We start from the raw sequence: 16,353 nt of genomic DNA on the forward strand, positions 1-16,353 counted from the left end.
AACACTCAGTAATTGCATTGGATCCACTTGACCTTTAGAGGGAATATCTTCAAGTAATATGCCGTCACGGCATATTGCATACTTGTTTTAATGAACTCAAACTCAAAAACTCAAGGAGAGCCCTTTGACTGCTAACTAAATGTCATCGGACGTCATAAAACACTGGGGAAACTGCATGTCGTGCTTAAGGACTTTTAAAACAAGTTTGTCTTTTCTTTTTTTTTCTCTTTCCTAACTGATGAAGTCTGCAGCAGATGCCGCTTGAGCAACACTGGCCGTTTCTCAATGTCGAGTATACCTGCTGCAGAGCCACTATTTCAAGTATACTGCGTCATCGAGTGGCGCCGAATGCTGGGCATTTAACATGCATTTAAAAAGTCCTTCGGCGCCACTCGATGACGTAGTATACTTAAAATAGTGGCTCTGCAGCAGGTTTACTCGACATTGAGAAACCGCCACAGTCTCACTCCCTGATAGTCCAATAGCGACGCTTGGTCAGGGTCCTTTGGGGTGCAGTTGTGACGCGCCAAGTCTCCTTTAGCTTCATAAACGGACGAAAAAGAGCTTTAAACTGATTGCAATGTATTCCCATTGGCGGCGGTATTTGACGCTCAGGGAAGCACCGCTGCCGTCCATGTTGGTGGCAGTTGAAGGCAATGTGAGCATCCATTCCCATTGGATAACGGAGAATTTTACACCCGGAAGTAAGTATTCTCCTTACTGTCGATTGATTTTACAGTGATATCTGCACTACTCATCAACTAAAAAACACCAGATTATCCTTGTTAATTACACAACTGTGTAAAATGCTTTTGTATTTCTCCCCTTCGATTTAGAGAAACAAATATTTGTTTGGAGTTTAGGATGGCACAAGACACTACACTGCTGTTAGCAATTATTGAACCCTGAGAGCAGGAGAGACTGAAAAGAGTCAAGGGAAGCTTATAAAAGTTAACAGCATTTAATTACACAAAAGATGCGGTGGTGTACAAATGAAATTGCAAGCGGAGACACTCTCCCCATGTGTTGGTCAGCCCAGGTCAGCAGAAGAAGAGATCGATTCTTGGCTTGCCCTTCCTGTTGTCATCTGAGGTCTTCTCCTATTGGCCGGCGTCGTAGGGGGCGGGTCCAATGCGATTCCTGCCTTTTTCTGTTGCTAAATTACATCATTCCGGTGTCTCTGGTTATTTAAACATTCCCTAATAAACGTGACTTCAGCGTCAATAGATGAGTGTTAAACCCTGTGTGTTTAGGGTACAACATCACACCATTTCATCTTCAATTCACGGTTTGAAAACGTAGCATTTTGCCACATGCTAATGCTAACCGGAAATGAAGAATTTTCAGAATAAAAGTGTTAAGTTAATAGTTAGTGTGAACTTCCGTTTTTTTCAGAATAAAACCGATTTAAATTAAATACAGTGTTTTTAATTCAAATTACGCCGTATCAACATCGATTTTAATTTCTAACACTACACTACCCATAATCCTCAGCTATCGGACTACTCCATGCGCTTTGCTTGACAAACCCCGTGATTAGTCCTCAAGCTCTGCGATTGGATGTTGGAGTGGCAGTGCGCAAAGTTTACACCGAGCGTCAAACAGCACTTTGAAATGGACTGAAACCCATCGACGGCACACTATCCAAAACTATCCCCCCCCCCCCCTCCAACAGTGCAACACAATAAAACCGATACACAGTAAAAATAGTGCAAGTAAATACAAAAAGAAAAATAGTGAAATAGTGCAATAGTGCAATTAGAGTCTATATACAAGTGATTGGAATATGATATATTAAATAAACAATTTCTAAGAAGCAGCCAGATTAATGTTATGGATGTTGTTTCAAAGTTCAGGTGTTTAACAGTCTTATTCAGGAGCGGACTGGCCATTGGGAATACCGGGAGTTTCCCGGTGGGCAGGTGCTGTGCATGGGCCGCCCACACCCCCTGTTAGATTGGTAAGTGTTCCGGCCACTCCACTGGGCTGGGCTGGGCCGTTTTGATAGGCTACCTATGTTCTATCTATCAGATAGTTTCACTTTCACACCCGCCCGTAGAAGCTGTCACTGCGCAGTGAACGATCAGGAGTGAGTGACTGAGATACCTAGCTGGCAGTTGCCAATCTCCAAAGCGTAAAGGGCGTTTTTGTATAATTTGTGTATACAGTATTGAAGCGAGCCCTGGGTTCAGAGGGAGGGGCTTGCATGGGGGGGGGGGGGGGGGGGGGGTTGACAGGGAAACGGGGTTCTGGGTGGGTCTTATTGCCTGTGGGATGAAACAGTCTCTGAGTCTGGTGGTTTTAGTTCTGATGCTGCGGTACCGCCTGCCAGACGGCAGCAGACAGAACAGTTTGTGGTGATGGGGGTCTTTTATAATCCTGAGGGCTTTCTTTAAGGTTAACCTGCTATTTTTACTCCACTACATTTATTTTATTTACTTTACAGATTTGGATTAATGATGTGAAATATAAACAACCCTTAAATCAGACTTTAGTTACACCTGAGTAAAATTCAGTGAAGGTGATTGTCAAGTGCCAACAATCCGGAGAGATATTTGATAGTGGATGCTTGAGAAGACTAAACTCAATTTATCTGCAGATACAGTACCTATAAAGCATATTCATTTCTCGTTATTCTCTATTAATAGTTAAAGAGCCTGTGACAGCCTCCCAACAACTGTTGTGCAATGAAATATTGGGCTACTAGTCATCTCGAACCGTTAGTTTAAAAAAGAAGGTGCGATACCGTTCCGATAAATATCAATAATTTCAAACATTGCGGGGAAATTCCTTCGACTCATTTTGAAGTTTTGGGGGAAACCGGAAGTGACGTCAATGCGGGAACGCTTCACTGTGCGGCGAGAGAGCCAAACACGGATAAAGTGTGTTGTCATGCGTAGAAATTGTGAATTACTGAGTTTAGGCACGTTAATAAAGTTTTAATGAAGTTGACTACAGTATATTCATATTTGTCAGTGCTTTCATGTCAATTCGGCGAACATAAACATAAATGATCGTGGTCAAGATGATGATTAAATTAGGATTACAAATCGGTAGTGAGAGCTGCTGAATTTCCTCCTGTCGGATGTGATATAAAAACAAATCGATTATTTTTGTAGTTGTAAACTCAAGTGGATGAAACTACATTTATTAGTGCTTTCATGTCAATTCGGCGAACATATGATACATTAAATGATCGTGAGGATGATGATTTAAAAATCGTTTGTTTGAGCCGGTCTGCATTTCCTGATGAGAAAACAAACTGATTCTTTTTGTAGATGTAGTACACAATGTTGGGGAAATTAATGGATAAAATGCACGGATTACTATTATTATTATTATTATTATTATTATTATTATTATTCCCACTCCGATTGGGACACTAGGTCCACCGTTTCCCCGCAGCGAGGCTCCCCCCGTTGACAGTTTACGTGGGCTGGGCTGGGTGTAGTGGCGGACTGGCCATCGGGACGAATCCGGATGGGCCGTTGCCGAAGTGGGCCGGTCGGATAAGTTACTAGCACATCCCCCACTCCCCCCGTTGACAATTTACTAGCGGTACCGAAGTTGGCTGGTCGAGAGTCCCGGGATGATTTTTAGTCCCAGTCCCAGTATGATCGCCCATATTGACGCACCTAATTCCTAAACTTCTAACAGATACAACATAAACCGATCCTTCAGCCTCATATGAGCTCTCAGACACGTTCAAAATTAAACTGTCATCGCTGTCTGAGCTTGCTGCTGTGTGCGCCATCGTGCGTTTACATGCAGATGCTGGGATCCTGAATGGTGCAGCTGGAGCGCTGTGCCCGCAATGACGTCACACATAATTTGGCGGGACTTGAAGAATCCCCGAGAAGATCCAGAAAATGGTCAACATTGAAGGGCAGATTAATGGTTATCAAAGTACAAATATCCAAACTCAGTTCAGTAACGGTTTTCAAGGGGACAATATTTACTCAAATTGATGGGTTTGGATGATGGGGGAAACTCGTGTCACATGCTCTTTAATTAAAGACTGTATATAATGGCTATTTTGCACATCCCTTTCAAGATTTTCAAAGGTTTATTGACATATCATATACACAACTAGTTATGCAATGAATTAAAAACTTGGGTCACAGGTTCCTCAACAGTGCATTACAAGACATCTATCAATATGTTTGTACCTCCACCATTAAACTGTCATATTCTGCACATTTCTTATTCTATCTACATACATCTTATAAGAGTATAATTAATATACATAATATCGGTTAAAATAAGTGCTTCAACATAGTTAACATAGCAGGAAAGTTGATTGTCAAGTCCCAAAACAAACCATGCAATCTATAAGACTTTAAGTACTTTGTCAGGCTTAATATTTATCTTTAGATACCCCCAAAGCTTTTTGCTTATATGTATTTAAAAGAAGACCTTAACCTAAAGTATTATTCAATGTTTTAATAAAGCCTAATTAGTTTGTCTGTTTTGCACATCCTCCTATTAATATCTGTGTACATCCGGAACTAAACTGTTTTATTCTAGATATAATTTACAGTATCTTCTTGATATTTTCTATTCTATATTTCTATCATTGACCTTCTACTTTCCCCCTATTTTGTATGTACTCTTAATATTTAAATGTTTTCATCAAATATAACACATTCAACAAAACATGCAGCAGCCCTTAGGCAAGGCAAGTTTATTTATATAGCACCGCTCAGCCCAAAGCAATTCAAAGTGCTTTACAAAAATGAAAGGCATTAAGAAAAAGGCATTTTAAAACAGTCATTAAAAAGCAACACAATCTACCTGCATTGCAATTACTCTAAACGTGTAATAACATGCTTTAACCAGTAGGTGGTTTGGGTTAAAAAGCTTTATGTTTACAGTGTTAACACAATAAGTTATACTGCTGTTTCCGGTTTAGTTTACAACGGATATATTTTGTTATTATTTTGATATTTGTAACACAAAAACGATGGAAAAAACCCACAGCAAGACAGAAAAGATGGTCTCAACACGACCCACAGTCTAGTTTAGGGATGCACCGAATATTCGGCCGCCGAAAATTATCGACCGAAAATTATCGACCGAAAATTATCGACCGAAAATTGTTAAAAAGGCCCTTTCGGCTTTCGGCCGAAAGAGTTCTAGCACTGAAAAAATATCACCGAATGTCAGAGAACAGGGTTACGTTGGTAAGCTAACGTCTTGTTGTGATGACGTAATCAAAACAAGGCGACAAGAACGGCGCGCGACCATGCTCGCGGCTGGCTCACAACCAACATGTCTGCCGCTTGGAGATATTTAAAAATATCAGCGAAAGAGGCGCGGATTGCGATTTGTAAAACGTGTTCAGCTGACATTTCTCGAGGGGGTGTAACTGTAAAGACTTTCACCACTTCGGGATCACTCCACCACTTGAAATCAAAACACCCGGACAAATATGCGGAGTAAGATCAAATCACAAGCACTGACAGCGAGAGACTGCCTCTCATGTGCTTGATGAGAAGAGGAACAGACTTATGGCTGATAAAGCAGAGAAGCTAATGTTCATTAAAAAGAACCTCCCACTTTTCCTTAATAAGTAGACAAGGCTGGCTTATCATAAGCTTATCTAGTTCTACATGTCTACTCTATACCCACTTTCCTGAACAATTTTCATTGTGAGTTATAATTCACCATCTGAGGTTATCATTAGGGGGAAATGACAGCAGCACACTGTTCAATATATTGTACTTTCGGTATCTAAATGATACAATGTTGTTTACATTGCTCATGAGGACAGACCACCTTATTTGCAGATTCTTGAAATTGTAATTTAATTTGTAATTGATTGTGGATTTTGTATCCAGTTTTCTCTTTATGTATCTTTATACAATGTTTACTACCGTACTTTGCTTATGAGGACAGACAGCCTTATTTACAGATTCTTGAAATTCAATTGTAATTTAATTTGTAAATAGTTACATTCATGTGGATTTATCCAGTTTGCACATTTGTATGCATGCACTTATAGGTGCATTTGTTGTTGTTGAAGGCCCGGCTGTTACAGTCTTTATTTACACTATTTTGTTGTAGGCCTACTGGCCTAGATGTTTATGCAGTTTTAGAGCACCTTGGCTTTGTTCTGAATGCACTTTGTTGTAGTTATCCTACAGAGAAAAGAAAATGCACTTGACTTGGAATTAATGTACTGTATGCATTCAAAAGTGCTGAATAAATGTTTTATGGACCCATAATAGTGATTATTATTTAAGTTAAGTTTTGCCATAATCATTTATTTTTCCATAATCAGGCAGCTGAACAACATTGGTAAAAAATGTATACATTATATATATATATATATATATATATATATATATATATATATATATATATATATATTCTATTAATCATTTTCGGCCTTTCGGCATTCGGTTTTCGGACAACTGTTTCCTATTTTCGTTATCGGTTTCGGCCAAGAATTTCCCATTCGGTGCACCCCTAGTCTAGTTAATAAAAAACAATAATATCAAAACAAAATATTACTACTAACTTTATTGTGAAATTAAAACAGAACGGTAAAATAATGTTTTCCGGTCAATTCTGAAGCCCAATCTCTGTAGATGAATAAAGAACTAAGCTAGATAATATTTAATGCAGCCGAACCATTTACTACAATGCATTTATGTGATGACTTTCAAAGAGCAAAGCAAGCACTGCTGAATAAAGTATGATTTTATCTTTTACGAAACGTTTTTTTTCATATGGAATGCAGTCGGAGGTCAACCTATCACAGAGCCTGAGGACTAATCACAGGGTTTGTCGAGCAAAGCGGAACGATAGCTGAGGATTATGGGTAGTTTAGTGTCTTCGGCCATCCGAAATTAAGAAAAAAAATGTGTTTTTCCAAATCGAAGGGGGAAAATACAAAAGCATTGTACACAATTTAAACCAATCAATGTTGTGTAATTAACAAGGATAATTTGGTGTTTTTGAGTTGATGAGTAGTGCAGATATCACTGTAAAATAAATCGACAGTAAGGAGAATACTTACATCCGGGTGTAAAATCCTCCGTTATCCAATGGGAATGGACGCTCACATTGCCTTTAACTGCCGCCGACATGGACCGATGCGGTGCTTCCCTGAGCGTCAAATACCGCCGCTGATGGGAATACATTACATTACATGTTACTTGTTAGATGCTTTTATCCAAAGCGACTTACATACTCAATACTGTGGGCAATCCCCACAAGAGCAATTTGGGGTGAAGTGTCTTGCCCAGGGACACAGCGACATGCTGACTGCAGTGGGGTTTGAACCTGTGCTCCCTTGATCCGAAGACCAACGCTCTATCCACTGCACCTAGCACCACATGCCTCCTCATTACATTGCAATCAGTTGAAAGCTCTTTGCGTCCATTTATGAAGCTGAAGGAGACTCGGCGTGTCACAACTGCACGCCGAAGGACCCTGACCAAGCGTCGCTATTGGACTATCAGGGAGTGAGACTGTGTTGGCCTGAGGCATAAGCCAATAAACTGCTGTTCAGGGCCATCATTCAAATGTTATGTGAACTCTCGTTGGCTTCCTTTTGGGGCCAATTTCCAGTACAGAGATTAGGCTTGGCACTAGAATAAAATTGTCTTTAAATCCAGATTAACATGCATTGCCTTTGTCAGCCATGATTAAGAATAGGCATGAGTATAGACTATTCTGAAATCAACTTTAATGATTTCCAAGGAAGGTTAGAATAACTCCATTACTAAATAAAGGCTTACGTTTGATATTTTTTTTAAAAAGGTTTTTGAATGTTTACAGTAGATTGAAACTCTGTGGAGACAAATACTTAATTTGATCTTAAAAAACAAGCAACAAGCCTGCACAATAATTGTAATCAAATCCCTTTACAGAATGTTAAAAGAAAAGATATTAGATAGTTGTCCTGATGGAGCCAAGCCTTGCATACAGTATGGTCAGAAACACAGGGATGCACTACGAACTCATGTTAATATGAAAGGAAAACTTTCAGGACATCGATTCAGTTATGTAAGAGATCAGAGAGAAATATCCCATTAATACAATCCATCGAAGGGATTTTACTTAAAGATTCCTTGTGGAGTTTTCTTGTAAAGAAACAACTACCTTATTTTTCTTAAAGAGTTTTAAAGGGGCCCTATTTTGCTAATTTTCAGGTTCATTTTTGTATTTTGTGCGTGTACTGTGTCTCCATGCTTTAATGTTCAAAAAGCTATTTATTTTTCTCACACTGCCTGTGCTGCAGCACCTCTTTTCACCCTCTGTCTGAAACCAGAGCCCAGTCTGCTCTGATTGGTTAGCTGGCAGGCTCTCTTGTGATTGTTCAACCGTTTGTAGATTTCCAGCCCCTTAGCCTGTCACATACAGAGTTGGGTGTAACTTTTATAATTCAGTAATCACAATACAGTTACTAACATTGCCCCGACACGCGTTACTTCGTTACTTTTATAAAATAATCACACTCACTGACAGACAAGAGGGGTTTCCGCCGCAGGTTTGTATACATGTAGGCCTATGTAATCTGCGTGATAAGCACGTCCACATCTCCACGTACAGTGCTGCATAAACATGGTTGAGTCTTTTCATCTGTAAACTTCCTCAACGGGGCCGCTCGCTCTCTTTTCTTGATTGCCCTCTCACGGGTGAACAGTTTAATGTCCCGCTTCATTGTAGGAGTTCTGCCATGTCTCTACCACTTTAGTTTGACCATCTCTGTTACTAAGTTATGGAAAACTAAATAAATAAGTAATTAGATACCTTACAGTTACTGCGCTCATAAAGAATGATAAGAATAAGAATAATGCGTCTTTACGTTTCACAGACTGTTAGCTTGTTGTGGTAGGCTGGTAGCCTATTTTATTAAAGAGCATATCAAAAGAAAGACTTGTGTTATGTCTTCCTTAATGCAATAGTAATTGGGGGTGCAAGTGGAGTCTCGCAGAGGCAAAACTGTGACGCGCTTACACTGTAGGTGCGCCACAGTCTGCGTGATCTGCCTGTAGGGAGGGGCGGGCCGGCCCTGCGAGTAAAGTAACGAGTAAAGTAACGAGTAAAGTAACGAGTTACTTTATGTAGACCGTAAGGAAGTAGTGTAATATATTACTTTTTTTTTTAAAGTAATATGGAATATGTAATATATTACTTTTTTTTAGTAACGACCCCATCTCTGGTCACATACAATATGTTTGAGCGTTAGCCAATAGAAGCGTGGGTGTTACACAATTATTTAATTATGTTACAAAAGTAACCAAAGGACTCCAATCGATCAGGGGAGCTGTAACTCCCCCTGGAGGGAACTTTTGGATTTTAGCCTTTGCAGACAATTTAAATACACAAAAACCTATATAACACATGACAGGAAAGGGAAAACCACAAGAAAGGCAAGAGTTGGAGGAAAAGATCCACTAATTTATGTCTTTATTCTTATGTAAGAAGAGGTCATTCATAAACACATAAATGGAGAGAAAAAGAACATTACAAAAAGTTATTTAAATTATGTTACTATCTGGGTGCAGTTGTGTAGCGGATATTTCTTTCTTCTTTGTGTTTGTAATATTTCCTCTATATATACTGTATGGTGCCAATCATTTTCCATCAATGTCAGCTAAATTTCCTTCTCATCTCACATGCCATTCTTTAAAGCATTCATTGCGCTAGGAGAAAAGAGCATTAGTTTCATGATGTTGACCTTTGACCTTTAGAAAAGTCATTGTCATTCCCATCACATCCACAGATCTCTGAGTGACAGGGTGCATGAGTTAGCTGCCAATGTGTTCAAGATGAAAAACAGAATGCATTCCCGTTGCACATTTCTCCCTGGTTCCATGAAATGAAGAATGAAACATGGCCTGTTTATTGAATAAAAGCTTCGATGCTTGTGGCTAAGTACGCTTGCGATCTTTCAAATTAAACTGATGGATCGTGACAGCACGTGGCATAACAGATTTGGGATGTCAGTGTAGAGGCTCGCCACCGCCATCAGACGAACAGTTTCCATAACAAAAACTCGTAAAATTATGATAATGATTGGGTAGTGTAATAAAATCTGTATATATCAAATCACCTTTTGTATTGCCATGCTGTGCTGCGGGTTATCGGTAACTATAGCAAAATGTAGAATAGGAGGGATTGAGCACTTGAAGCACTGTATGTAGAAAGGAAGAAAATAAATTATAACAATTCCTATGCGAGTGAAATAAAAATGTCAGCTATTATTTTTGTCATGGTGTGCGGGCTGCAATCACAGCTCCTTTTTATGAATGCCAGACCTCGAAGATATGAAGTGGAAAGGTTTTTTTCTTTCTTATATAACATCCCATATAATATTTTTATTGTGGCAGAAATAATAAAAAACTACAGTGCGTGTTTGACATGGAGTTAGATCACTCTCAATATCAAAAAATGCACACAGAAGGACTAACAAATGTATTTGTGACTTATATATAAATTACTCTAAATATATTATTATACTCTACAATATTTAAGAATAGTTTATTGAACATAGAAATTAGGTTCATTTGGACGTTACACTACTTTTATTACAAACTTGCATCTACAAACTGCTTTTTGCATGTAGTATTCTCAAGATTCAAGGTTTATTGTCATAACATATACACAACTATGGTGTACAGTATGTAATGTATGAACAACTTCGATTGCAGATCCCTCAACTCTGCAAATATATAAAAAAAACAGTCTCATGGCCTGTGGGATGAAGCTGTCCCTGAGTCTGGTGGTTTTAGTCCGGATGCTGCGGTAACGCCTGCCAGACGGCAGCAGACTGAACAGTTTGTGGCTGGGGTGATGGGGGTCTTTTGTAATCCTGAGGGCTTTCTTCCTGAGCCGCTGGGAGTAAAGGTCCTCCATGGATGGCAGCTCCGTCCTGGTGATGTTCTGTGCAGTTTTCACCACCCTCTGTAAAGCCTTACGATTGAGGGCGGTGCAGCTGCCGTACCAGGCCGTGATGCAGCCAGTCAGGATGCTCTCTATGGTGCACCTGTAGAAGTTGCAGAGTATCCTGGAGTCCATGTTGAACCTCCGCACTGAAACATTGCATGATAATAATTATATGTAGCCAATCAGATTTCCTTTCTTTACAGTCAGTAAAAGAACCCACTCCCACCAGAGGCCTGTACTATGAAGCAGGATTTTCGCTTAACGGGCTAACTTCAGGGAAAACTCGGGGTTTCCGGTCCTACGACGCTGGTTCTCTTTTTAGCAGGCTAGATCTCCATGGTAATTTATGCTGAGCGGCTAACCTGCCCCAGGTTAGGTTGCAGGCTAAGAGATCAACTCAGTGAAAGCACCACCTGTTAACAATTCAGAGCTCCGTGTGCGGAGTTTAAAGCTATCAAGTCATATTACAGGATAGAGGAAATACAGAAAAAATGCCGTTGCAGCAAAGACGGCCGGCAAAAATCACCAACTGTGTGAACGTGAAAATGAATAGAATATCACCTCCCATCTTCAGAGCAATCTGACGATTATAACATTAGCGTTAAGAAAGCTTACTTAAATATCTGCCACAACATAAATAACCTGATCAAAGTAACATTAAGTACAGTCCGCGGCACTGTGAGTGCAGACGTCGATGTGTCCCATTATTAGGGATGCACCGAATATTCGGCCGCCGAAAATTATCGGCCGAAAATGGTTAAAAAGGCCCTTTCGGCCGGAAGGGTTCTAGCACCGAAAAAATATCACCGAATGTCAGAGAACAGGGTTACGTTGGTAAGCTAACGTGTTGTTGTGATGACGTAATCAAAACGCGGCGACAAGCACGGCGCGCGACCATGCTCGCGGCTGGCTCACAGCCAACATGTCTGCCGCTTGGAGATATTTAAAAATATCAGAGAAAGAGGCGCGGATTGCGATTTGTAAAACATGTTCAGCTGACATTTCTCGAGGGGGTGTAACTGCAAAAACTTTCTGCACTTCGGGATTACTCCACCACTTGAAATCAAAACACCCGGACAAATATGCGGAGTAAGATCAAATCACAAGCACTGACAGCGAGAGACTGTTCAGCGCTGCCTCTCATGTGCTTGATGAGAAGAGGAACAGACTTATGGCTGATAAAGCAGAGAAGCTAATGTTCATTAAAAAGAACCTCCCACTTTTCCTTAATAAGTAGACAATGCTGGCTTATCATAAGCTTATCTAGTTCTACATGTCTACTCTATACCCACTTTCCTGAACAATTTTCATTGTGAGTTATAATTCACCATCTCAGGTTATCATTAGGGGGAAATGACAGCAGCACACTGTTCAATATATTGTACTTTCGGTATCTAAATGATACAATGTTGTTTACATTGCTCATGAGGACAGACCACCTTATTTGCAGATTCTTGAAATTGTCATTTAATTTGTAATTGATTGTGGATTTTTTATCTAGTTTTCACTTTATGTATCTTTATACAATGTTTACTAGTTTGCTTATGAGGACAGACAGCCTTATTTACAGATTCTTGAAATTCAATTGTAAATACTTACATTCATGTGGATTTATCCAGTTTGCACATTTGTATGCATGCACTTATACTGTAGGTGCATTTGTTGTTGTTGAAGGCCTGGCTGTTACAGTCTTTATTTACACTACTTTGTTGTAGGCCTACTGGCCTAGATGTTTATGCAGTTTTAAAGCACCTTGGCTTTGTTCTGAATGTACTTTGTTGTAGTTATCCTACAGAGAAAAGAAAATGCACTTGACTTGGAATTAATGTACTGTATGCATTCAAAAGTGCTGAATAAATGTTTTATGGACCCATAATAGTGATTATTATTTAAGTTAAGTTTTGCCATAATCATTTATTTTTCCATAATCTGGCAGCTGAACAAGATTGGTAAAAAATGTATACATTATATATATATATATATATATATATATATATATTTCTATTAATCATTTTCGGCCTTTCGGCATTTGGTTTTCGGCCAACTGTTTCCTATTTTTGGTATCGGTTTCGGCCAAGAATTTCCCATTCGGTGCACCCCTACCCATTATCATTCATATCACATCATATCACATCATAATGTATCATATATTTCCTTATCATAAACCTGTTAATGTACGCATTCAAACACTTTTTCTTTTACCAGCTGTATTCACCTTGCAGGTGCAGCTATGTGGCTTTTATCCTGGATAAAATGTTTAAGTCATGGATGTTTAAAGTTTAACTTCTTCAAATTTGACTAATATTAAAGTTCACTTTTCTTTCAGGAAGTATGACGCTGCGCTGTCAGTGCGCTTCTCCATGTTTGTGATTGGTCGAATGCTCCAAATACCACCCCTTTCATGTGAACACGCACCTAACTAGGCACGGCTGGCTTGAGCGATCCACTTGATAACCAGCGTCGTAGGACCGCTTAGCGAGAGCGCGTATGTTTTGGATTAGGCCAACCGGCTAACTCAAACATATCCAGGTTATGTTGAACCGGCTTCGTAGTACAGGCCTCTGGTATGATTTAATACATCAAAGACTGCGAGGGAGCTAGGAACAGGGCATTACCATGAATCCCAATGGTAATGACCCGCAGCATTTTAATGTTTCTCATAAGCTAAGTTAAATTGACACAACATGTATTTCCTAGCTAAAATTGTAATAAGGGTTCAATGCCTTTGCTTGCAGTGTAGATTTTACATTTAACTATTTGGCAGAGGAATAGTTACCAGCCAGTATTTGTTTGATAATATGACAACTGGCAAATCATAGCTAACATTTGCTAACATTTGTGTTTGTTTGCCTGGTGATGATAATAACAACAAATATAATAATAATATTAAAACATGTTATTTAATTACTTTTTTACTAAGACGCAAGATAAAACTTATTTTTTTTGATGGAGCCAATTACTGTATATATCACTTACCAAGTACAGGTGTGCATCCTTATGTGAGCATTCATTAGGGCCCGAGAACGGGGCGCTAGGACCCAACGGCGTCCTAGCACGAAGTGCGACGAACCTATTGTTGGTATTATTCTTATTACTCCATTTCGGTATCCTGTTTTTGAGGGCTTTAGGTTGTTTCAAAAGCGGTATAATTTTGCACGGATTCCAGGATCGTTGAAAAATTCAATATTCTGGAGTCAATGTGTTCAAATTGTCCAACATGCTCTCTAGCACCACCTATGGCCATTTCCATTTTTGGAAAGATGTACAAAGTCGTACCGTAACTCCGAATGACCTGACATTTTGGACACATATTCGGGTGGACCTGCTCTACATATAATCTCCTTGAACCCCTAAGCTCCGCCTACTTTATTTATTTTTTAATTAGCATAATTTTAAAAACAGTTAAATATTCACTTAAATTTCAAATTGTTGTTTTTCAACACCAAACTTAGTATACAGCATCTGTGGAGGGTCAGACATATTACCATAGGAAATGAGCATGTTCAGTTGATAAATATGGCCGTCATTACAACGTGTTTGCAAAAAGGCGGGGCTTAGATAGAAATGCTCATAACTCATCAACAATGTATCCAAAAAACACACATTTTGGTGGTAAGGTTCAATATGTATTGGGGAATAGGCACAAAAAGTAATTTTCATTTTGGACTCTAGGGGGCGCCAAAAACATGACGAATGTATAACTCAAGAACTGATAGACGAAACCATTTTTTTTTGTTTAGACATACTCTGGGGTTGAGTATGAACTTATATTTAAAGTGTCGCAATGAATGACAAATGTGGGCGTGGCCTGTATCTTTTTTTTATGACTATGTGCTAAAATGTGCTTCGGAACGCAAAACTTGGGACACACGTCAAAGCCCACGACCTTTTCGAGAATGTATAAAAAAAAAAAAACAGCTCAGTAGCGCCCCCTATTGTTTGGTAGTCACATATAGTTTATCAGAAGTTCACGAATTTTGGCACAGACATTCCTCATGGAGTTGCGGACATATTTGTAGATAGCTTCCATTAGCCTTGACCTCCAAAAAGTCGGCCATTTTGAAAAATGTGCGTTTTTCATGCATTTTAAGCACATTTTCGCAAACTCCTCCTAGGGAAATGATCGAATCCAACACAAGTTCAGCCCATATCCAATGTGATACTAAATTGCGAAGGAATAGTTGATCGCTCGAACGTGTAGCTCGTAAGCTAACGGAGAATGTTCAATATTCGACGATTTACATGCCACAAATTACTCCAAATTACTCAAAACTACTCGCATATAGTTTTTCCAATATTCACGAAACGCGGTATACACATTGCTCTTATGAATCTGGACATATTTCAACTTGCCTTTAATTAGCCCCGCCCCCCCAAAACTCGGTAAATTTCAAATATGTGCGTTTTTCAAGCATTTTAAACTCCTCCTAGCGAAATGTTCGGAAAAATTCCAATCCAGGACAAGTTAAGCGCATATCCAATGTCATGCTACATGGCTGACTAAATACTTTTTTTCCCCACTGTAAGTCCAGCCATGCGTCACGCCTCTTTTAAACATCACTGTTGGCTGAAATCGTCTCCGGAGAATACTTCAGTGTACCCTCGGTTATAGCTCCTCCAGAGAGACTCCTCTCTCCTCTAAATCAGTGTGTCCTGGGTTACGGCTCCTCCAGACAGCCTCCTCGATAATCGATCCTCGACGAGCATTAAGATAAATGTTTTTTTTTGCTTTGACGCGGCGCGCCGACATCCATTTCCGGGTCGCTGCCGGAGGATCTGGTGCTGAAGTTGAATAGTCCATTTAGCTTAGGAACCTTCCTAACGGAGTGAAATGACCCGGAAGTCCCTCAGTGGCAGCCATGATAAGTGCCGTTCGAATTCTCTATGATAGGAAAGGAGGTTTCAAACTTCCTTTATAACCTCCTTTAGCTTAGGAACCACTGAACCTCCCTTGACGAAAGGAGAGGAGACAATGCTGCCCCACAATGCTTTGCGGCCGCAGCATTTGCCGTCACACAACTGTCGGCCGCTCACGGAAACAACCGATTATGACCAAGAAATGATATCATGAAAGTTACGGTGCTTATTAAGCATTTTAAAACATGTGGTAAGTTGCCAAAGTGCTTTGTTTTGAACGTTCATCAGTATTATAATCAAAAAGAGAAATATGAAAGTTAGTTTTTACTGAAATGATCAAATAAAGTCAACATTACACAGTCTTTACTGAGCTGTGTGGGGTTTGTTCAACTTTTAAAAGATGTTTGAATGGTGATACACAATGATAGATGTTAATGACTTACGTTTATAATAAATACATCTGTATTGATTTTAAGATATTTTCATAGTTCATACAATCATACGTATTGGGATCATTTGTATTAATGTGGACCGGAGGGAGAGGGTGACGAGCATACGTTTCACTTTCCTTTTTTATTTCAATTCCAACTTTGG

The 16,353-nt window shown here is 39.5% G+C and overlaps 1 protein-coding gene across 3 annotated transcripts in view; it reads right to left on the reverse strand.

The window, feature by feature from the left end:
• Positions 1–863: 863 nt before the first annotated feature.
• Positions 864–16,353, reverse strand: part of LOC307028491 (uncharacterized protein) — a 41,386-nt gene continuing 25,896 nt past the window's right edge. For 2 of the 3 annotated variants that reach the window (XM_079663559.1, XM_079663561.1), the window contains one exon: positions 6,409–7,133. In XM_079663559.1, the coding sequence (XP_079519685.1) occupies positions 7,078–7,133 (56 nt within the window). In that variant the 3' untranslated portion in view covers positions 6,409–7,077. Of the gene's footprint in view, positions 1,157–6,408; positions 7,134–16,353 lie in introns of those variants that run through there. The other variant, XM_079663560.1, reaches the window with a different exon arrangement.

This window comes from Notothenia rossii (genome assembly GCF_949606895.1).
Source record: "Notothenia rossii genome assembly, chromosome: 2".
NCBI lineage: Eukaryota > Metazoa > Chordata > Actinopteri > Perciformes > Nototheniidae > Notothenia > Notothenia rossii.